The 24,503-nt window shown below is 42.3% G+C and overlaps 1 protein-coding gene across 1 annotated transcript in view; it reads right to left on the bottom strand.

Moving 5' to 3' along the window:
* The window catches only part of mapk8ip3 (mitogen-activated protein kinase 8 interacting protein 3), a 92,003-nt gene that overhangs the window by 43,162 nt on the left and 24,338 nt on the right, over positions 1-24,503 (bottom strand). The window contains 13 exon segments of the mRNA XM_014192220.2: positions 2,794-2,857; positions 2,935-3,087; positions 3,504-3,561; positions 4,176-4,193; positions 4,667-4,678; positions 5,431-5,549; positions 5,620-5,722; positions 5,989-6,223; positions 7,101-7,158; positions 9,788-9,811; positions 10,436-10,527; positions 10,677-10,747; positions 22,793-22,913. Coding sequence (XP_014047695.2) covers positions 2,794-2,857; positions 2,935-3,087; positions 3,504-3,561; positions 4,176-4,193; positions 4,667-4,678; positions 5,431-5,549; positions 5,620-5,722; positions 5,989-6,223; positions 7,101-7,158; positions 9,788-9,811; positions 10,436-10,527; positions 10,677-10,747; positions 22,793-22,913 — 1,128 coding nt within the window.

Below are 24,503 nucleotides of genomic sequence, written 5' to 3' on the forward strand. Positions count from 1 at the left end.
AGATGTTCCAAAGGTCTGCATCAGTGGCTTGTAGGCTATGCGTGGAAGGCAGGAGATGCTAAATGTGTTTATGATAATTAACAGTCAATTACCGTGAGCCTGGCAGTTATTTGCCTGACAATCACCGTTTGACAAAATTTCATGACCGCCATAGCCCTAAACGTAACAAAATGTGGAAAAAGTGAAGGGGTCTGAATACTTTCCGAATGCACTGTATGTGTGCCCCTCTACAATGCCCACAAGCCACGCAGGACTCATCAGAACAGTGGACAAGACCAGGTACTAAATCAGACTGGGGGAAGAAAAAAAAACAAGATCATACAAAATTATGGCCTGATGATCTTTTGAACTGTCCAATACCTTTCTGATGCATTTCAGTCACTTCAAACCATACTTCCTGTAGATTGAAATACTGTCAAAAGTAGAAGTAAAAACATTGACTGTTGATTACATCACTTTGTTACAAGGTGGGGTCGCGAAACATTTTGTATATAAAAATGGGGTCGTGGGCTAAAATAAATTGGGGAACCCCTGCCCTAGCTAATCTTAGTTGAACAGGTAGGTATGTGAAATGCGGTTGTGAATTTCATATGAGCTCAATTAGGATTGAGGGCTCCTGCAAAGGCATTTCTGGCAAACTACCAAGGTCAGTTCTACAGAGAAAACTGGCACAATAATCTCAATAGTAATTTGGCAGGTGGCATTCTCCCAGGATTAACCCATATATAACAAATCTACCACCAATTACAGTAATTCGACATTTGAAAAAAAAAAGAAAAATCACTGTTGTACTTGCCTTTCTTGCACTACCAGCTGCATTAGTGTGAAAGCAAAATTGCAAGACTATGTTATAATACTGTAATTGCATCAAATGGTTGTTTTATGCAACAAAATAGAGAGTTCTTATAACTCTATTGTGTCTGTGTGACCTGAAAGTGGGCCTCTGGGGAATTTAACACTGACATGAGTTAATGTTTCTGTACTGGGGTACCAGGGGGAGATGGCTTCAGTGTGGAGTTGGGGGGGCCAGACTCTGGTTTCTACACAATGAGGACAGTTTTAGCAGAAGATACTGTCTGCTGTGAATTATAAGCATCTTTCATACAAATCTTAACCTCATGACCCATTCCATACATCTGTTGTTTGTCATGTAAACTGAAGAAGGATGGACTTTGCTATAAAACGCTGTGGCTCAAACCAGCTCGTTGAGTTCCCAGTGATCACCTCCAGGGGTGATTACCAACCAGCTCCATTACTGCAGTAATTAAATAATAAAGTTTGATTGTTTTGAAGAAATCTAAAAGTCTCATTTTTGATTACAATAATTCCACCACACTAGTTTTTCCTTACTTGATTTTTCTGCTTTATTAAAGAAAATGTTACCTACAGAAACCAGGTTTCCATACAACCTTTTAATGCGCGTAAAGTACATGTCGGATAAAAAAAATTGCACCACAGGCCTGATGGAAATAGCAAATGTAGACAAAACAAAATACGCTAGACAAAGTGGGATATTTTTCTGTCTGTAAAATTAATTATGCAAGAAAAGGCGGTGGAAACGCCTTTATGAGCAAATAATGATATATACTGAACAGAAATATAAATGCAACATGTAAAGTGTTGGTCCCATGTTTTATGAGTTGAAATAAAATATCCCAGAAATGTTCCATACGCAGAAAAAGCTTATTTCTCTCAAGTTTTGTGCAAAAATGTGGTTACAGAGCATTTTTCCTTTGCCAAGATAATCCATCCACCTGACAGGTGTGGCATATCAAGAAGCTGATTAAACAGCATGATCATTGCACAGGTGCACCTTGTCCTGGGGATAATAAAATGGCAATCTAAAATGTTCAGTTTTGTCACACAACACAATCCCACAGATGTCTCAAGTTTTGAGGGAGTGAGCAATTGGCATGCTGACTGCAGGAAGGTCCACCAGAACTGTTGCCAGAGAACTGAATGTTCATTTCTCTATCATAAACTTTTTAAGGTATCTGTGACCAACAGATGCCTATCTGTAATCCCAGTCATGTGTTATACATAGATTAGGGCCTAATGAATTTATTTCAATTGACTGATTTCCTTAAATGAACTGTAACTCAGTAAAATCTATGAAATTGTTGCATGTTGTGTTTTGTTCAGTATAATAACCATCATATCAAAGTAAACTTGGAGTCACGCGATGATGTGTTGTGTGGTCCTCCCACTACGACTCGGGAAAGCATGCAGTTTATTAGGATACAAATGAAATAAGTTATGAACTTCACAGAGTGGTGAAAGTCCACATTGATGAGCTTAATGATCCTCTTCAATAAATATCTAGGGTCTTATTCTGGTAACATGATGATCGATCTCGCTCTTTTGTCCATAATAATCTCATCATGTTGTAGGCTATTCCCAGACTGTATCTGTGAGGTATTTGCTAGAGCGCATGTGCCAAGACCAGATTGTGCACATTCGCTATATAACGAAAATAATTTGTCACAAAACCATCAGTAGAAATGAAAATGTGATGGAAACCCATTTAAATTGTATTTTTATTTGGTACATGGGAGTTTAACTGCAAAAGTTTGTTTTATGTGCACTAAGTCACCACGCATAGCCTTTTATCCGCAACAAGTCAATTTGATGGAAACACATCTCCGATGGAAGCACATTTGAAAATATTTGCATGAAAATCTGTTGCCAATTGGATGGAAACCTATCTTATGACTCTATAACCATGATATGTGGCTCTGGATAAGAGTGTCTTCTATATGACTAAATGTACATTTGTTTATTTGTTTTACTCACATCTTCTCCTCCTTCATCCTTGGAGTCCTGAGATGCTCCCAGAGTCAGAGCCTCTGCTCTTAACCTGAAGAGGCAAAGAGTCATAAGAGTCAAAAGTCCCACACACTATGCCCGCATGCACACACTCCCACCACCCCTCACCTCTTCAGCTCTTCTTCCAGTTCTTTAACCTTTGTGTCTACTTTCTTCTTGGCGGTCCTAAGGGCCTCCAGTTCCTCTCTCAGCACCTCATGCTCCCCAGAGAGCTCATCCACTTTGGCTATTAGGTCGTTCTTCACGATGTTCAGAGCATTTCTGAATGGGGAGAAATGTTAATCAATAACTGTACTGCTTAACTCAATAATGGTTTCCAGGTGGGGAGGGAGGACACGGACAGACGGACGGGGACATCTTGTATTCATTTATTTGATTGTTTTTTTTTGTACCTGTAACCCCACCTCAAAAGAAAATGGACAAAACTAAATAAAAACATAAAAAATAAAAAACCCACTTTCTCTCCGTGTCTGACTATCAATCTCAAACAAACACACACACACCCCACCACACATCCTTGCATGTCTGTGTGTGCTCTCTCTATTCATCAAAATAATTTACTTTTTACTCAACCCTTGCAAAAGAACAGCCCCCCTAGTAAATCTATCTTGCACCAAACCATCTTTAATATGCAGCAGCACAACAAACAAGTGTAAGTTCAAAACACACACACTTACTTGGTCTCCAGAAGATGTTTGTTCTCCGTCAGCAGATTCTCCACCTCCTTGCCCATCCCTGTGACGTATCAGTTAGCGTTAGTGTTAGCATTGATTAGCACTAACAACACTCTTTCTAGCCTGGTCCCAGATCTGTTTGTGCAGACTCATTCTATAGCTCTATAAACACTTCATGAACTCTCCAAGTGTTCATTAACTATAAACTTAGTTAACTTTTTTTCATGAACACATGAATCGTCTTTGAATATGAATTCTGGGGCTATTTATGGATGAATTCTACTTCAGTAATGTATGAACATTTGGAGGTTTTGGGGAGCATCATCGTGTTTAAGCCAACTTCCGCAAGCTGAAATGAAACCAAGAAAAGCTCAAAAGATTTCCCAAAAGAAATACAGATATGATAATGTGTTTGCTGTGACATTATAAAATGAAAGGAGAATAAATCTCTGAAATTAAGTCAAAGATGAAAAACAAATACAAAAGAAAAAAAAGCTTGCCAGACTCAAATAACAGCCAACAGGAAATGGGAGGAAGTGACACAGCAGAGGAACAGGTAGGAAATGGCATCACAACATGGAACGCAGCAAAGACGAGACATCACAGACAGACACAACAACATGAGAAGATGAGCAACCTTCTAGAGATGCTGAATAAGGCTAGAGGGAGCCTTACCGAAAAAATCATCACGGACTGGGAGAGAGGAAGAGAAACGGGGAGAGAGGAGAAAGAAAGAGGGAGGGAGGGGGAAAAGACCAGAGAGAGAGAGAGAGAGAGAGAGAGAAGGAGGGATGGGGTGAGATAAAAGAGAGAGAGAAGAGAGAATGCTGATAAGCACTTGTTATATACTAAAGCTTCAGAGAGTAAAAAGAGAGCTTGGACCTGTCCAAAACCAGAGAACACTAGAAGTCAGTTTAGACTCAGAGAGATTTACCTTTATTGACCACAGGGTTCAGTTGAGCTTAGTAACGTTACGACCAACCAATCAAAGAGAGCATTATCTGGACTAGATCAACATTTAAAACAGCTGGTGTGGCCTAGAATGCCAGCATCGTGTTATTGGGTAAAGCCTACAGGCACACAGTGGAACTTCATGTATTGGAAGGTGGGAGGCAGGGGTGTGTGTGTATGTGTGTGTCTGAGAAAGAGAGGGTTCAGATACACACCTGAGAACTCCCCTAGGGGCGTGTCCAGCATACACAGGAAGGGAGAGAGGAAGCACAGAGAAGGGTCACGGGTCAATAAACTAATATGATCGCAATGAAATAAACCAATCATAAAGCTATGTCAACTAAACCCAGTAACAGAAAGTAAACCAAGACTAAATCAAGAATAATTTAGCTTGCCCTGTAAAATCAGCCATTCAAATATATCAAATCAATGGGGAACTGCAGCCATGGTGCAAGTGATATCCTAGAGTGCTTTGCAATGCAGTGGAGGATGGGGGAGCTGCCGGGAATGTGGGGTGGTGGTGAACATTCCGCTGTGTGTAGGGTTAAAGTTCAGAGCCAGCCAGTGCTATGGCAACGGTGACACAGCTGGTGACACAGCCTCAAAACATAGTGTTTAAGATAAACATATTTCACAGGAATAACCATTTCCTCTTTTTGAGGCACCCACCAGCTTAGCACTAAGCACCGCAGTTTACATTCCCAATGACTCTTTGCGTAATGCAGACAGAGGTCGGGTTCCAGACGCATGCCAGAACTCACAAAGCTGGATAGGTGTTTAACATATCAGCTCACCACATAATTTGAAATAGCAATCTGACACCCGACTGTGCAGTCGATGACATGGCATACAACTATTGGTTAATGCAATGCAACGTTTGCAATGTAGACAGCCTGGAACATGACCAGAGACTGGCCCACGCTGTCTTCCAATAGCTCATTTGCATATACCACACCCAGTGCTCCTCTGATTGGCTTACCTAGAAGCTCCGCCCCGGCATCAACATCCCCAATGATGTCAGACTTGGCATCCTTGATCTCATGGTAGAGGGAGTCTGTGTTGATACCGAATGCCTCATTCACGATGCCCTGGGAAGGACTGACACACACACTGATATTTAATCATTGCTGTGTGTGTGTGTGTGTGTGTGTGTGTGTGTGTGTGTTACCTGTTTCCTCCACCATAGAGACGGGGGTCCACACACATATCCAGCTCTGGGGTGGAATCGATGATCTCTTGGAATTCTGACCACTCGTCACTGCTACCCATACCTGAGTACAAATAGAATATCATACACACTCAATACCGCATTCACAAAGCATCTCAGAATAGGACTGATCTAGGATCAGTTTTGCCTTTTAGATCATAATGAATAAGATTACATGGACAGGGGAGGACCTGATCCTAGATCAGCACTCCTTCTCTGAGGGACTTTATGAATACAGGCCCTGATCACACAATGAACCACTCATGCTAACGTGTGTGTGTGTGTGTGGTTGCGTGTATGTGTGTGTGTGTAACTGCACGTTACACTCACCAATGCTGACGTTCCTGGTTTCCTGGGAGACCTGCACCTCCATGTTTCTGCTGAGGCGTTTAGCACTCTTCCTGCCGCGGCTTACAGCATGAATTGGGTCGAACTCGCCGGGCGGGAGGAAACCCTCGTTGAGGGGCGTGACGGTGGCGGAAGGGACGGAGGACGTGGGCGTGTTGGACTTACTTCCTGTGCTACTGGGCGTGGCCGCTACCGAGTCCGACTCAGAACCATCCTCCTGGGGCATCAGAGGTCACGGGTTAAAGAGGTCAAGGGGCTATATTGTAAAAGAGGGGCTGCATCCCGATTCCCCCCCTTCTCCCAAAGTGTACACTTCCCTTCATGGATTTAACAATGGTGGAAACTTCCACCAGACAATGTTTGCACCAAGCCAATGCTTTTAAATCAATGATGGAGAGTATGCAAGTGCACATTTAGGCTGACAGGTGGAGAATAGGGAAGCCAGGGTTCTTCTCTTGCAAGGATCGTTCACGATCTTGCTTATACTTACAATCTTGCACGTAGACTTAGTAACAAAGCATCACACTTACATGTGAAACGAGATGTAAAGACAGGTGCAAATGGGACGATAGAAGCTAAGTTATGTTCTATTATTGTAGAAAAAAAGCACTTAAGTGAAAAGAAATTACACCAATTTAATGTAATATTTTGTCCTAATATTAATGTATCCCTCATATCTGTTTATACAATGTCATGTCTTCATTACACTCACTGCCATAAAAACCAATCGACATACACCACAAAGAAAAGCCCTTGGAAGACAAGGGACACAAGCAGGCGTGAGGGATGTGTCTGGATGATTCTGAATGAAGGTGGGTGAGGCATGACGTGTTCTGCAGACGTGAGGTCCAGGGGGAGTGTCTGGGTGCATCCCAAATGGCATCCTATTCCCCTTTATAGTGCACTACTTTTAACCAGGGCCTATAGTGCTCTGGTCAAAAGTAGTGCACTATAAAGGAAATAGGGTGCCATTTGGGACGGACCCTCTATCACACCTGGTAGCCAGAGGTGTAGCGGGATTGGCTGAGCTCGCTGACCTGCCAGACGTTGGTCCCAGACCCAGGCATCCTAGCCCCCCCGAGACCCCCACGTACCATTCCCATACCCTCTCCACTGGGGTACAAGCTCAATGACGGTGGACGCTCCACCTTGCTGCTGGAGGAAAAGACAGGGGGAGGGGTGGGAGGAGAGAGGAGGAGGAGAGGGGAAGGATAAAGGTTTGAGAGAGAGAAGAAAAAGACAATGAGAATGAAAGACAGTGAGGGGAAAGAGAGGAGAGGGGCAGAGAGAGGATGAGATGGAGAGGGAGGGTGAGAGATAATATACTGTACATTAGGTATCTGGAGAGACGTGAAAGCTAACTTTGGGGTTGCATAACATAAAACTGAAAATCCCCTGAATTAAGCACAACACACAAAGCCAGCTACTGGACAGACTGACACTAAACCAGACCAACATAATATGACACAATATATCCATATTATGGAGAAACGGGAGAGACCATATGGACTCGCCTGTTGCCCAAATTGATGACGTACTGTATGTTGCGCAACTGAGAGTAAAGTGGAGACGAGTGGATTTGGTTCAGTCAAGCCGGTGCGAATGACCAGTGCAACGATGTTGTATCAAGGCTTGCCGACGTGAATTGCTTCCCACAGGGTAGCTGTATCACATGGGTAGTTTGTTCCATCCCAATTGATTTTATCTTGAGTAGGATAACAGCCTACATGAAAAAGAATGTGTAAAATTGGTAGTAACCATATGGATGTCACCGTGATACAGTCTACTGCTCAATGGGGAGAGTTTGTCGGCAACAACTTTTATATTTATTTTTTCACCAAAGAAAACAAGTGAAAACAACAATACAGATAAAAACAAATTAAAACAAAAAAACGGTGTGCAGGTGTGGTTGGAAGCCAAAGGGCTTATAGGAAAACCACACCACAAAAAACAATATGCAATACATAAGTACAACTAAACTATTAACGTCTACATAAAGAAAATATATATTACTCCGATAAAAACGTAATGATTCCGAATACTTTCCCAAGTCCTGACTTCGGCAGACAAGTTTCAAATTCTCGCTGAGGTTTCTAGCCACAAGCATAAACTAGCGAGCTGGGAAGGGCTCATCAGGACGATTGCATGAACTAACTGAACCGAATCCATTCGTCTCCACTCGATTCAGCTACGCGACAGACAGACAGACAGACAGACAGACAGACAGACAGACAGACAGACAGACAGACAGACAGACAGACAGACAGACAGACAGACAGACAGACAGACAGACAGACAGACAGACAGACAGACAGACAGACAGACAGACAGACAGACAGACAGACAGACAGACAGACAGACAGACAGACAGACAGACAGACAGACAGACAGACAGACAGACAGACAGACAGACAGACAGACAGACCATAAACAGTTGGTGATAGAGGAGAAGGTAAAGGACAAAGGCACGAACTCTGGGTCATTCCATATTGGGACATAGTGGGGGCAGGGGAACTTCTAGTCCAAGAAGGAGAGGCTGGTTGGTCAATGGAGCCAGGGCAGTGATCGTCAAGTCCTGGGAACCACAGTGTCTGCAGACCTGATTCAACTAATCAACAAGCCCCCCCAGTAGTTGAATCAGGTGTGTTAGTGCTGGGCTGGAGCAAACGCCTGTATACCCAGCAGACCTGGGTTTTTAAATACCTGAAAAATAGTGCTAAGCGATGAACCACATTTTAGTTTTTTTGTTGTTATTACAAACAACTAATTGACCAGTGTCGTTTCAATTACTTGAATTCGAGTTATTATATATTTTTTTGTTAGCCCAATGTGCCATTTCTCTAGATAGAAATCAAATCATTGACGAGAGAAATTAAGTCCAGAGCTATATGGGATGCTGGGCTGAAGGGAGTTGTAGTTTTCATTAAGCAAATATTCAATCAAGCTCAGCTCAGAAACGTGGTAATTAACTACAATGGCCATTATCCATTGTGCCTGTTTTTTCTGGTTCGGATACATTTTTACGCCTGCTACGTTAGGTTAGATACACACAGACCGCATTCGCCACCGCATGAGAGAGAGGATAGTAGACAACACAATGACGAGAGTGAGGGATAGAGAGTTCGCCTTATCCACTTTAAAGAACTAGTAAAATTATTTTGTCTGACAGTTCTGCAGCATACTTAGGCAGGCTAGCCTAGCTAAATAGGTTGACTAAAGACAGTACAGTATGGTGAGAACAAAGATAACGTTAGATGGTTGTCTGGCTGGCTGCTACTGCCTGAGCAGAGTTGAGACGAGATGTTGACTTTAGACTTTAAGGATTGAAAAATTATAAAGTCGTCAAATAAAATTAAGTAATATAGACAACTGAAATATTTTATAGAAATTCTCTATTTGTGGACCTGACAGAGACAATGGAATATTTCCAATGTTTTGGCAATTGAATGTTCACTATTTTTGACATCTCCATTAAAAAGCTCTAATCATTTTAATGTAAAAAATAAATAATCGAACCGAAACAACTTCAAAAATCACTAATCGCTCAGCACTACTGAAATAAATATCTGAGTTTGGTTCAGCTTGCCTGGCTTTATAAACCAATAGAAAAGTCCCAAAAAGACTCAAGCAAAATCTGTGAGTGTTTAAAAAATTGTTTCAAGTATTTGAACCTGGGTCCTATACTCAGGACCAAGACTGACAAACACTGAATGAGATTGGGATTGAGGGGACAGGGATGGGGGGGTAAGAGGCAAAGAGGTATTTGGGGGTAGTGATTTACCTTTTCCTCCACACGTGGCGTTGACTGTGCAACACAGCAGCACGAGCACAGAGTGAGACAACGAGACAGACATATGGTGATTAGAGTGAAGCCAAACCATGGTACAACAAGTGGTGTAGTGGAGGGTAAACACACATAAATGTTGTTTAGTTTAATATTTTATTTTGCACAAGCATTTATCCACCTTCTGCGAAAAAAGGGCATCGAAAGTATAAGGAGCGTTATTTTACTCACCACAAACAGCGATCATCTTTTACCAACCTGTTTTGTAAACCACTACATCACTGGTCACAAAACAAGCTAACACAGGCTAACACACAGCACAGAACAACACAACTACAGCACACTAAACACAGAACACTAAACCCAAGCATAACAAACCACATACCATTACCTCAGCATAGTTGTTACTACTAGCTATGCCAGGATCAATTTCTATACTCTTCCCCCTGCACACACACGCCTACTAACACACGCAGCCACCCACCCATGCACACTTTCCAGAAAGGTCACAACTAACTATATTATTTTATATCTATGTTGTTGTATGAACTGTATTGTTTTGTCTGTATGCTGCTCAATGGATTTCCTCACTGGGGGATAATAACGTTTTCTGATGAAAATGTTTTTAAAAAGTCAGCCACTCACGTTCGTCCACTGCCTGGCCCTTCTGACTGGCTGTTGTTCCCTGCCTGTTGCATCTTGGACCTCTCAATATGCTCCACATATGTTTGAATCATCTTACAGGAAGAGAGAGGATGAGTGAGGAAGATGGACTTCGTTATATTGTACCAGGCAAACTACATCAAGATACAAACCTAGCAGCTAGTATGGAGTCAGATACTAAACTCTCCCATGCACGCTGACACACACACACAGCTGTTACTACCTCTGTGTGTCGCTGGTGCAAAGCGTTGTACTCCTTCTTCATGTCTGACTCACGCTCCTCCAGACGCGTGACTGAAACCCAGAAAAACAGAATCAGAGTCAACCAGCCTCCCTTTGCAACAGCACTGTGGGTTATACACTTCGGGCTGGACACAGATCTTGGATCAAATGAGATTCTCCATTGAAAGTGTCTATTAGTCCAGGATTTGCTGGACATGGCTCCATATTGGACAGTGGATAGTGTGATGGTGCTCTCCATTTAAAGCTGGTCTGCTTTGAAACACTAAATGGTGGCAGGCTCGTTCCCTCATTAATTGAATATGTGAGTGTGTTTGCTGTCAGAGGCACTAAAACCCTATTAAGCCATATTGACCACAGAAGACAGAACATGCACTGGCTCATCCGGACATTGTGGGTTAAGTGTAAAACAGGCTATACGGTGTCCTTAAATACTACATGCAAAGCTCTTCACGGTGCAAAACCAATGTGTGCTAGTAGGGTATGTGTAGTTCTCCACAGTGTAGGTAGACAATAGTGCACAGTCACTATGTGCTGGGCTATGCACTTTGTGCTTGGCTGTCAATAGTGCACCGTCACATTGTGCTAGTTATGAGTAATGCAGACTCACAGTGTGTGTGGTAGTTCTGATTAGTGCACAGTTACAGTATGCTAGTTTTGAGAAGTACACACTCACTCTGGACAAAGTAGTTCTAGCTCTGAGTAATAGTACACAGTATTTTAGTACTGAGGTACTATTCACTCTGGTCAGAGTAGTTCTAGTTATTAAAGACTGATGAGCAACAGAAAAACACATGCAGGATCGATGTGTTGTCTTATGTAAACAAAGTCTGATCCATCGCACTGCTGGGCATAACTGTCTCGCTGTATATGCAATTAGATACAGCGCAATCACCTGCAGCTGTTTATCCCATGTAGTGGGCAAATGGCATTGTCGAAATCAAATTGTCAGAGTACTTCTAGTTAATAAGTCTATACTCACTCTTGTTGAAGTAATGTTTTTAATTATTCTTTTTTTATTACGGGGTGGATCAGCTTTAATATTGCGGATAGATTGTTGCTTCCATCAATGTAATTGTCTGCATCATTTACAATCCCCCATATATTTTTGGGGTAACTATATACAGTTGAAGTCGGAAGTTTACATACACCTTAGCCAAATACATTTAAACTCAGTTTTTCACAATTCCTGACATTTAAACCTTGTATAAATTCCCTGTCTTAGGTCAGTTAGGATCACCACTTCATTTTAAGAATGTGAAATGTCAGAATAATAGTAGAGATAATGATTTATTTCAGCTTTCCTGACATTCCCAGTGGGTCAGAAGTTTACATACACTCAATTAGTATTTGGTAGCATTGCCTTTAAATTGTTTAACTTGGGGCAAACATTTCGGGTAGCCTTCCACACGCTTCCCACAAAAAGTTGGGTGAATGTTGGCGATTCCTCCTGACAGAGCTTGGTGTACATACACACACATACATACACATATATTACCGTTCAAAAGTTTGGGGTCACTTAGAAATGTCCTTGTTTTTGAAAGAAAAGCACATTTTTGGTCCATTAAAGTAACATCAAATTGATCAGAAATACAGTGTAGACATTGTTAATGTTGTAAATGGCTATTGTAGCTGGAAACAGCTGATTTTTAATGGAATATCTACATAGGCGTACAGAGGCCCATTATCAGCAACCATCACTCCTCTGTTCCAATGGCACGTTGTGTTAGATAATTCAAGTTTATCATTTTAAAAGGCTAACTGATCATTAGAAAACCCTAACGCAATTATGTTAGCACAGCTGAAAACTGTTGTCCTGACTAAAGAATAAATAAAATTGGCCTTCTTTAGACTAGTTGAGTTTCTGGAGCATCAGCATTTGTGGGTTCAATTACAGGATCAAAATGGCCAGAAACAAAGAACCTTCATCTGAAACTCGTCAGTCTATTCTTGTTCTGAGAAATGAAGGCAATTCCATGTGAGATCTTGTACAACGCTGTGTACTACTCCCTTCACAGAGCAGCGCAAACTGGCTCTAACCAGAACAGAAAGAGGAGTGGGAGGCCCGGTGCACAACTGAGCAAGAGGACAAGTACATTAGAGGGTCTAGTTTGAGAAACAGACACCTCACAAGTCCTCAACTGGCAGCTTCATTAAATAGCACCCGCAAAACACCAGTCTCAAAGTCAACAGTGAAGAGGCGACTCCGGGATGCTGGCCTTCCAGGCGGAGTTGCAAAGAAAAAGCCATATCTCAGACTGGCCAATAAAAAGAAAAGATTAAGATGGGCAAAATAACACAGACACTGGGAAGAGGAAGGTTGGAAAAAAGTGTTATGGACAGACTAACCTAAGTTTGAGGTGTTCGGATCACAAAGAAGAACATTCGTGAGACGCAATTTTTTTTTAAAGATGATGGAGACGTGCTTTATGCAATCTGTCAAGCATGGTGGAGGCAATGTGATGGTCTGGGGATGCTTTGTTGGTGGTAAAGTGGAAGATTTGTACAGGTTAAAAGGGATCTTGAAGAAGGAAGGCTATCACTCCATTTTGCAACGCCATGCCCTGTGGACGGCGGGTTAATTGGAGCCAATTTCCTCCTACAACAGGACAATGACCTAAAGCACAGCTCCAAACTATGCAAGAACTATTTACAGAAGAAGCAGTCAGCTGTCAGCTGGTATTCTGTCTATAATGGAGTGGTCAGCACAGTCACAGGGTCTCAACTCTCTTGAGCTGTTGTGGGAGCCGCTTGACCGTATGGTACCTAAGAAGTGCCCATCAAGCCAATCCAACTTGTGGGAGGTGCTTCAGGAAGCATGGGGTGAAATATCTTCAGATTACCTTAACAAATTGACAACTAGAATACCAAAGGTCTGCAAGGCTGTAATTGCTGCAAATGGAGTATTATTTATAATCTTGTCAACGTCTTCACTATATTTCCTATTCCTTATGAAACTCATTTCATGTATGTTTTCATGGAAAACAAGGACATTATATATATATATATTATATATATATTATATATTATATATTTATATATACACTGCTCAAAAAAATAAAGGGAACACTTAAACTCCAAGTCAATCACACTTCTGTGAAATCAAACTGTCCACTTAGGAAGCAACACTGATTGACAATACATTTCACATGCTGTTGTGCAAATGGAATAGACAACAGGTGGGAATTATAGGCAATTAGCAAGACACCCCCAATAAAGGAGTAGTTCTGCAGGTGGTGACCACAGACCACTTCTCAGTTCCTATGCTTTGGTCACTTTTGAATGCTGGCGGTACTTTCACTCTAGTGGTAGCATGAGACGGAGTCTACAACCCACACAAGTGGCTCAGGTAGTGCAGCTCATCCAGGATGGCACATCAATGCGAGCTGTGGCAAGAAGGTTTGCTGTGTCTGTCAGCGTAGTGTCCAGAGCATGGAGGCGCTACCAGGAGACAGGCCAGTACATCAGGAGACGTGGAGGAGGCCGTAGGACGGCAACAACCCAGCAGCAGGACCGCTACCTCTGCCTTTGTGCAAGGAGGAGCAGGAGGAGCACTGCCAGAGCCCTGCAAAATGACCTCCAGCAGGCCACAAATGTGCATGCGTCTGCTCAAATGGTCAGAAACAGACTCCATGAGGGTGGTATGAGGGGCCGACGTCCACAGGTGGGGGTTGTGCTTACAGCCCAACACCGTGCAGGACGTTTGGCATTTTCCAGAGAACACCAAGATTGGCAAATTCGCCACTGGCACCCTGTGCTCTTCACAGATGAAAGCAGGTTCACACTTAGCACATGTGACAGACGTGACAGAGTCTGGAGACGCCGTGGAGAACGTTCTGCTGCCTGCAACATCCTTCAGCATGACCGGTTTGGCGGTGGGTCAGTCATGGTGTGGGGTGGCATTTCTTGTGCTCGCCAGAGGTAGCCTGACTGCCATTAGGTACCGAGATGAGATCCTCAGACCCCTTGTGAGACCATATGCTGGTGCGGTTGGCCCTGGGTTCCTCCTAATGCAAGACAATGCTAGACCTCATGCGGCTGGAGTGTGTCAGCAGTTCCTGCAAGAGGAAGGCATTGATGCTATGGACTGGCCCGCCCGTTCCCCAGACCTGAATCCAATTGAGCCCATCTGGGACATCATGTCTCGCTCCATCCACCAACGCCACGTTGCACCACAGACTGTCCAGGAGTTGGCAGATGCTTTAGTCCAGGTCTGGGAGGAGATCCCCCAGGAGACCATCCGTCACCTCATCAGGAGCATGCCCAGGCGTTGTAGGGAGGTCATACAGGCACGTGGAGGCCACACACACTACTGAGCCTCATTTTGACTTGTTAAAGGACATTACATCAAAGTTGGATCAGCCTGAAGTGTGGTTTTCAACTTTAATTTTGAGTGTCTCCAAATCCAGACCTCCATGGGTTGATAAATTGGATTTCCATTGATTATTTTTGTGTGATTTTGTTGTCGGCACATTCAACTATGTAAAGAAAAAAGTATTTAATAAGATTATTTCATTCATTCAGATCTAGGATGTGTTATTTTACTGTTCCCTTTATTTGTTTGAGTAGTGTATATATAGTATAAACATTCATACATACATTCATACATACATACATACATACATACACCTTTTTTAAATATACCTGTCACATCTGCTCCTGCAACATCCTCTACTGCTCATCCTGTGTCTCCTTGACCTGCCGCCACTCCCCCAGTACTCTCTCCCTCTCTGTGCGTGTGTGATTGTGTGGGCGGAGACAGGTGTGTTAGAGTCAGAGCAGATCCCCGCCAGCTGTAACCTGTTCCATAATCAAGACCTCTACAAATACTCAGCCCTGCCACTTCCACGCTGCCAGATCGTAATCTCTGCTCAGTCAGTCTACGGTTCTAGCCGTTTGATGCTATTCAGGAACTGTTATGCCAGTTTTCCTTGCCTGACGCCGTTTTCCTCTCCGCTACAGTTCTGCCCGCTCTGACTCTGGTCCCTGTCTCCAGTCCCACGTCTTGTCATCCTGCTACTCTGTCCTGGATTCCACACTCTACTAATCCCTTGGAATCCCCTCCGGAACTGCTTACCCTGTCCCAACCCCTCTCGCTCCAGCCTCAGCCTCCGCACCTGGTTTCCTGCAACCCACCCAAGCTTCCCCTGGCCTGCACTCCATCTCCCCCCTGTGTTGCAATAAAATACTTTGGTTACTTCATCCCAGTTTCCTCGTCTGAGTCTGCTCTTGGGTTTACCTGTTCCACTCCGCGTAACAGTAAAATCTGGCCAAGAGATGAACCCAGCAGACTCTGCTACTCTCCACCAAACTCTCGCTGGCCAAGGCGCCCTGCCCGAGCAACATGACCAAGCCCTGAAAACTCCTTGATGAGCTCCAGAAGGGTTTTCACGGAGCCTGTCTGACCTACAAGGCCGAACCTTCGCCCAGAGCTCACAACCCATCCCAAGTCCTTATTCTCCATCCCGGGAGCCATTTGTTCCAACTCCCGAGCTCTACGATGGCAACCTCTGAGCTTGCAGAGCCTTTTTAGTACAATGTTCACTAGTATTTGAGCAACAGCCCTACTCTTATGCTAGCGAACGGGTAAAGATTTCCTTCCTGATTGGCTGCCTCCATGGAGCAGCGCTTTCCTGGGCCACGGCGGTGTGGGAGAGACCGTCCCCATCTGCTTCTTCTACTCCAGATTCATGGAGGAGATGCGGAAAGTATTTGACCACCCGGGCTGCTGTAAGGATGCCGCTAAACAACTCCTGTCCCTCCGTCAAGGCCCCTATAGTGTTGCTGAGATGGCATGTGAGTTTCGCACCCTCGCCACAGAGCGGCTGGAATGAGGAGGCCCTTCAGGGAGCATTACGGAACGTGCTCACTGAGACCTTCAAGGATGAGTTGGTGTCCAGGGATGAGCTTCATGAACTCATCCCTCTCGCTATCCGCATCGACAACCGTCTCCGTGAGCGTCGGAGGGTAGGTAGGGTTGCATGTGCCATAACATCTGCTTCAGTGCCTTGTCCTCCTTCTCCGACGCCATCCCCAGGCTTGTCCAGATCCTGAACCCATGCAGACAGGTGTGCTTGGAGTCAGAACAAATCCCCACCAGCTGCAACCTGTTCCATAATCAAGACCTCTACAAATACTCAGCCCTACCACTTCCACGCTGCCAGATCGTAATCTCTGCTCAGTCAGTCTACGGTTCTAGCCGTTTGTTACTATTCAGATCCTGTTATCCTGTTGTGCCTGTTTTCCTTGCCTGACACCATTTTCCTCTCCGCTACAGTTCTGCCCACTCTGGTCCCAGGTCTCGTCATCCTGCTACTCTGTCCTGGATTCCACACTCTACTACTCCCTTGGATTCCCCTCGAACTGCTTACCCTGTCCCAACCCCTCTCACCTCAGCCTCCGCACCTGGTTTCTTGCAACCCACCAGAGCTTCCCCTGGCCTGCACTCCATCTCCCCCTGTGTTGCAATAAATACCTTGGTTGCTTCATCCCAGTTTCCTCATCTGAGTCTGCTCTTGGATTTCCCTGTTCCACTCCACGTAACAATACCTTCCTTTATTATGCCCTGCAAACCCTACCACCCCCCTCCCAATTGGAGTAAACTAATAAACAATAACACTTAGGCATCTACTTCCAGCTTACACATTTTACAGAGAATCTATTTTACAAAAGTTATATTTTCTTTTGTTTTTAGTCCTGGCAGCCTTCCTCTATTTCTGATGTCCATCCAGTTTGATTTCTATTTGCCATATATTTGTAACTGAGCTATTTCAAAGTTTCTGAACCTATATACATTTTACAGACCCCGTATGTTTTACATTTGTTATTAGTCCCACTCTTCAACTCCATTCAACACCTCCCATCTCGGATTTCTATTTGCCATTATTTTAACTGTGCTGTGAGGCTTCACAAAAGTACTGAACCTTTTTATTCTCATAGTTTCTACAGATTGTAAATATTTTTTTTTTGCTGAAATCATTATTGATCGATTGACAGACTTTTCAAATCACCCAGTATTGCTATCTGTAGCCTTAGCTCTAGGTAAATGTTGCAATTCTTCAGCCATCCCTGGACCTGTGACAAAACGAGCTACATCTGGACAGTACCAAAATAAATAACTCTGCCTTCTCGTGGGCAAAATCTGCAGAGCTGGGAAGATTGTATCCCCCATATATAACCTATTGATTGGAAGTTTCGAATGTCAATTCATAAACCATGTGCCATGGAATCGGTACATCAAAATCCCTTCCCAACTATTTTGCAATGTATATGGCACAGCTGTACATTTTTTGGGTCCTTAAAAGAAAGTGGTATATTTTATATCAATTTTCTTTGACCAATTTTGGTCTTTAATGCAGGGCCGACAGACAAGTTCCTTACTTTTTCCCTCTTCCATTTTTGGGTAGATCAGACATTTCCATATGTCTGTGTTAGCTGCATGTGTGACAACTCCACCAGTCGTATTTATATAATTTACAAAGATTATACCTTTAACTTTTAATCAATTTGTATATTTCAGTTTAACCACAATACTTGAATGATTTGTTCTGTCTTTTCAGGTGGATTAAACTGAAATTGCAACCAACTTTCTATGGCTTGTTTAAAAGATAACATTTGAGATTATTTTGTTTTCAAATAACCAAAAGTGAGCAGTTGTAAAGGGAAAAAGGCCATTCTGGAAGATGGGGTGAGACATTCTTACTAATATACTAGAGAACCATTTTGGCTTTAAGCATAACTTTATGACTGATGCATTTAGTGAGAGGTCTAATGCTTTAATATTTCATTTCTGCCCTCTGAATTCATTTTCATTATATAAATAGGCCCTTTTAATTTTGCCTGGCTTGCCATTCCAAATAAAATTGAATATTTTTTGCTCATATAATTTAAAAAGCAGGTCACTAGGTGTAGGCAAAACCATAAGCAAATAGGTAAAACGTGATATGACTAAAGAGTTGAATCAGGGTGATTTTTACACAAATAAACCGGTATTCTCCTTTCATTGTAGCAAGATCTTATCAATTTTTGCCAAATTTCTATTAAAATGTATTGGAGTGAGATTTCTTTCTTTCGGGATATGTATACCGAGAATGTCCACATCCCCGTCAGACATTTTTTTGGTAAACTACACGTTAATGTAAAAGTTGAATTTTTTAGTGATCCAATATGTAATATTATTACGTATTACACAATTATTATAATATTACACTTATCATAATTTGGTTTTAATCCAGAGAGGTTATAAAAAGTATCTAGATCCTCTATGAGGCCGTGGAGGGATTCTTATTGTGGATTTAAAAGAAAACATGAATCAGTGTACATGTACAATGACATCTTTGTTCTTAAGCCATGGATTTCTAATTCCTTAATATTATTGTTGGATCTAATTTTAACAGCTAACATTTCGATGGCAATAAATAGATATGCCGATAGTGGACAACCTTGTTTTACTCCGACAGTTTAGAACTTTCTGAGATGTAGCCATTATTTACCATTTTACACGAAGGGTTACTATACATAACTTTAACCCATTTTATAAGAGATTCTCAAATTGAAATATTTCAGGCATTTATATATAAACCCCAGTCGTACTTTATCAAAAGCCTTTTCGTACACGGTCGCCAGGTGTACGGTGTTTCCTCCAACACATTGGTGTAGCTGGCTTCCGGGTTAAGCAGGCATTGCGTCAAGAAGCAGTGTTGCTTGGTTGGGTCGTGTTTCGGAGGATGCATGGCTCTCGACATTCGCCTCTCCCGAGTCCGTACGGGAGTTGCAGCGATGAGACAAGACTGTAACTACCAATTGCATACCTCGAAATTGGGGAGAAAAAGGGGTAAAAGTAATAATTCTATCTATACTGTTAGTCCTTCAATTTCCTTTGTTAGTATGGACTCTTTTAGGCACATACAATAAGGGGATCTGCTGTACCTATTATGTCGGAAAAAGTCAGTTATAAATTATTCTGTCCTAGTTAAAAACAAGGTACACATAGGTATTTAAAACCGTATTATAATCTCCCACCCTAATAATAGAGTCAAGTGTTGCTTGTAGAGTTGATAAATTCTTATATATATTTTCTATGAAGCATGGATCATCATTATTTGGACCATATAGGTTAATAATTCATATCTGTTTATGGCCCAATAACATATTTTAAATCATCCATCTACCTTGAGGATCTGTTTGGACAATTTGCACCTTTGGATCAAAATTACTGTTAATTAATATCATCACCCCTTTTGAATTTCTTTGCCCATGGGCGAAATATATTTCACTTCCCCAGTCCTTTTTCCACAAATCTAAAATTGTTGAATGAGTTTCCTGTAAACAATAGATATTATATTCCTTCTCTTTTAGGCAGGTAAACACTGATAATATTTTCTTATTATCTGCTAAGCCATTACAATTATAACTGGCTATACTTATTTCACCAATTACAATAATGAGACAAGTTTCAATTCTATTTATCATAATATATGTTTGTAAACGTACCATTAAAAAGTAACATGATGATTGAGTGTCTATATAGCTGTACCATGATATTAGCATTGCTACTAAGTAAACCTCAACTTGGTCCCCACTATTCCACCCGCTAAAACCCCTCCTCATCCCGAGTTGGGTTGTCATCCCAATGACCGGCAGACCACCTTCGACCCCCCCGGATCCCATGGCCCTGGAGAGACCAGGACCATCCTTCAAAAGAGCACACAGTGCCACCCACAGAACAGAAGCAGATCAACCGCCAAAAGCATTTCCATTGCCCTCACCTCGATTTGTATTATATATAGCTATAAAAAATATATTTCAATCCTGTTTATCTTAGTTTCCATAATTAGCAATTCATATGGTTATAAACTCTCTTTCCAGACACACATCAAACATCTCCAATCCAAAGTTAAATCAAGAATTTACTTCCTATTTCGCAACAAAGCATCCTTCACTCATGCTGCCAAATATACCCTAGTAAAACTGACCATCCTACCGATCCTCGACTTCGGCGATGTCATTTACAAAATAGCCTGCAATACCCTACTCAACAAACTGGATGCAGTCTATCACAGTGCCATCCGTTTTGTCACCAAAGCCCCATATACTACCCACCACTGCGACCTGTACGCTCTCGTTGGCTGGCCTTCGCTTCATAATCGTCGCCAAACCCACTGGCTCCAGGTCATCTACAAAACCCTGCTAGGTAAAGTCCCCCCTTATCTCCGCTCACTGGTCACCATAGCAGCACCCACCTGTAGCACGCGCTCCAGCAGGTATATCTCTCTGGTCACCCCCAAAGCCAATTCCTCCTTCGGCCAGCTCTCTTTCCAGTTCTCTGCTGCCAATGACTGGAACGAACTACAAAAATCTCTGAAACTGGAAACACTTATCTCCCTCACTAGCTTTAAGCACCAGCTGTCAGAGCAGCTCACAGATCACTGCACCTGTACATAGCCCATCTATAATTTAGCCCAAACAACTACCTCTTCCCCTACCGTATTTATTTATTTTATTTTGCTCCTTTGCACCCCATTATCTCTATTTCTACTTTGCACTTTCTTCTACTACAAATCTACCATTCCAGTGTTTTACTTGCTATATTGTATTTACTTTGTCACCATGGACTTTTTTGCCTTTACCTCCCTTATCTCACCTCATTTGCTCACATCGTACATAGACTTATTTTTCTACTGTATTATTGACTGTATATTTGTTTTACTCCATGTGTAACTCTGTGTTGTTGTATGTTGTCGAACTGCTTTGCTTTATCTTGGCCAGGTCGCAATTGTAAATGAGAACTTGTTCTCAACTTGCCTACCTGGTTAAATAAAGGTGAAATAAATAAATAAAATAAATAAAAATATTTGTAGTAATTCGAGTTAAGTCTATACTCACTCTGGTCAGAGTAGTTGCAGATATTATAGTTGTATACGCACTCTGGTCGGAGTCGTTCTACATAGTTATTAATAGTCTATACTCAAACTGGTCAGAGTAGTTCTAGTTATTACAGTTCTATAGTCACTCTGGTCAGTGTCGTTCTAGTTATTATAGTTCTATACCCACTCTGATCGAAGTAGTTCTGGTTATTATAATTTTATACTCACTCTAGTCAGAGTAGTCCAAGTTATTAAGTCTAAGGGTGATTTCACATATAGTCCTCTTTAAAATAACCGATCTCAGTCCTCTAGTGAACTCTGGGGTAAAAGAAAGCAAAAGAACTCAGTTCTCTTTGTATTCACACTGCCCTTTACTTTGAATGAGGACTCAACTCTTTTTTTTCTTCCAGTTCACTTCACCTATTTTGCGGTACGAGTCTTCTTTGCATTCACATTGCTACGCTTTGAAAGGAACAAAGATCTTTTTCCAACATTTACTGAATGCACTCTGGGTTTTTGCAAAGTGCAGGACAAGCCATTCCATCAGAACGTGTTATCATAAAGATATTTATATATACTTATATTTGGGAAGCTAATAGATTCCATTTAGTTAAAAGATGAGACATAATAATTATAATTACTATTAACAAATATTATTAGTAACAGAATAAATAGCAGAAGAATAACTGCAGATTAAATAATGCTGTAATTTAAAATTGTACACCCAATATAGTCTACTCCCTTTTAAGAGCTAGAATTGATTTTGTACCCGATGTTGTGATTCTCACCAAATATATTGTTGTCATCTCACACTATTCAAACCCCACAAGCGAATAAACAGGTTAGAATCTCTCTTTATAGATCACATATTGCAAACAAATAATATTTTTCTGCAAACCGGCAGATAATCATTTTCTCTCTTTTGTGGCACCAATGTGAGGGGTTATGGGAGGGGAAACGGTGTTGCAGTATTCTAGTATGTGGTGCGGGAATAATAACAAGCGAAACTGGGTAGCTTTGTGTTGTATATTGCCCTAAAAAAGTGTTTGGTTCGCTTCTGGGTCCCTTTTGAGGGTTCTGAGTTCCTTTGGAGTGTTCATACTGGACAAAAAATGAAGCGAGCCACACTGAGGTCACGAAAATTGTCAGAAAGGGACCAAGTGTGAAAACATCCTAATGCTCACTCTGGTCAGAGTAGTTCTAGTTCTGGGCAGTAACAGTAGTTTATACTCACTCTGGTCAGAATAGTTCTTGGTCTTGAGCTCCAGCTGTTTCCCCTGCAGTTCCAGGCTCTCCACATGAGTCTGCAGGTCCTTCTTCTCCCCTTCCAACGCATCCTCAAACTCTATGAATTTCTGTGGGAGAGAACAACCATACACAGTCAGTCAAAACCATCCTCAAACGCTACGGGCCGGTTTCCCAGACACAGAATATGCCTTTGTTACGTTACAGATTTATTCTAAAATTCCTCAATCTACACACAATAATGACAAAGCGAAAGCAGGTTTTTAGAAAGGTTAGCAAATGAATAAAAAATTAAAAACTGAAATACCTTACTTACATAAATATTCAGACCCTTTGCTATGAGACTCGAAATTGAGCTCAGGTGTATCCTGTTTCCATTGATAATCCTTGAGGTGTTTCTACAACTTGATTGGAGTCCACCTGTGGTAAATTAAATTGATTGGACATGATTTGGAAAGGCACACACACCTGTCTATATAAGGTCCCACTGTTGACAGTGCATGTCAGAGCAAAAACCAAGCCATGAGGTCGAAGGAATTGTCCGTAGAGCTCCGAGACAGGATTGTGTCGAGGCACAGATCTGGGAAGGGTACCAAAATATTTCTGCAGCATTCAAGGTCCCCAAGAACACAGTGGCCTCCATCATACTTAAATGGAAGAAGTTTGGAACCATCAAGACTCTTCCTAAAGCTGTCTGCCCGGCCAAACTGAGCAATCGGGGGAAAAGGGTCTTGGTCAGGGAGGTAAACAAGAACCCGATGGTGACTTTGACAGAGCTCCAGAGTTCCTCTGTGGAGATCTGAGAACCTTCCAGAAGGACAACCATCTCTGCAGCACTCCATCAATTAGGCCTTTATGGTAGACTGGCCAGAAAGAAGCGTCTCCTCAGTAAAAGGCACATGACAGCCCACTTGGAGTTTGCCAAAAGGCACCTAAAGGACTCTCAGACCATGACAAACCAGATTCTCTGGTCTGATGAAACCAAGATTGCACACTTTGGCCTGAATACCAAGCGTCACGTCTGGAGGAAACCTGGCATCATCCCTACAGTGAAGAATGGTGGTGGCAGCATCATGCTGTGGAGATGTTTTTTAGCGGCAGATACTGGGAGACTAGTCAGGATCAAGGGAAAGTTGAACGAAGCAAAGTACACAGAGATCCTTGATGAAAACTTGCTCCAGAGCGCTCAGGACCTCAGACCGGGCAAAGGTTCACCTTCCAACAGGACAACGACCCTAAGCACACAGCCAAGACAACGCAGGATTGTCTTCAGGGAAAGTCTCTGAATGTCCTTGAGTGGCCCAGCCAGAGCCCGGACTTGAACCCGATCGAACATCTCTGGAGAGACCTGAAAATAGCTGTGCAGCGACGCTCCCGTTCCAACCTGACAGAACTTGAGAGGATCTGCAGAGAAGAATGGGAGAAACTCTTCAAATACAAGTGTACCAAGCTTGTAGCGTCATACCCAAGAAGATTCGAGGCTGTAATCGCTGCCAAAGGTGCTTCAACAAAGTATTGAGTAAAGGGTCTGAATACCTATGTAAATAGAATATTTTTGCTTTTTATTTGTAATAAATGTGCAAACATTTCTAAAACCTGTTTTTGCTTTGTCATTATGGGGTATTATGTGTATAGTGATGAAAAAAATGATTTAATCAATTTTAGAATAAGGCAGTAACGTAACAAAATGCGGAAAAAGT

Source organism: Salmo salar, chromosome ssa03 (assembly GCF_905237065.1).
Source record: "Salmo salar chromosome ssa03, Ssal_v3.1, whole genome shotgun sequence".
Lineage (NCBI taxonomy): Eukaryota > Metazoa > Chordata > Actinopteri > Salmoniformes > Salmonidae > Salmo > Salmo salar.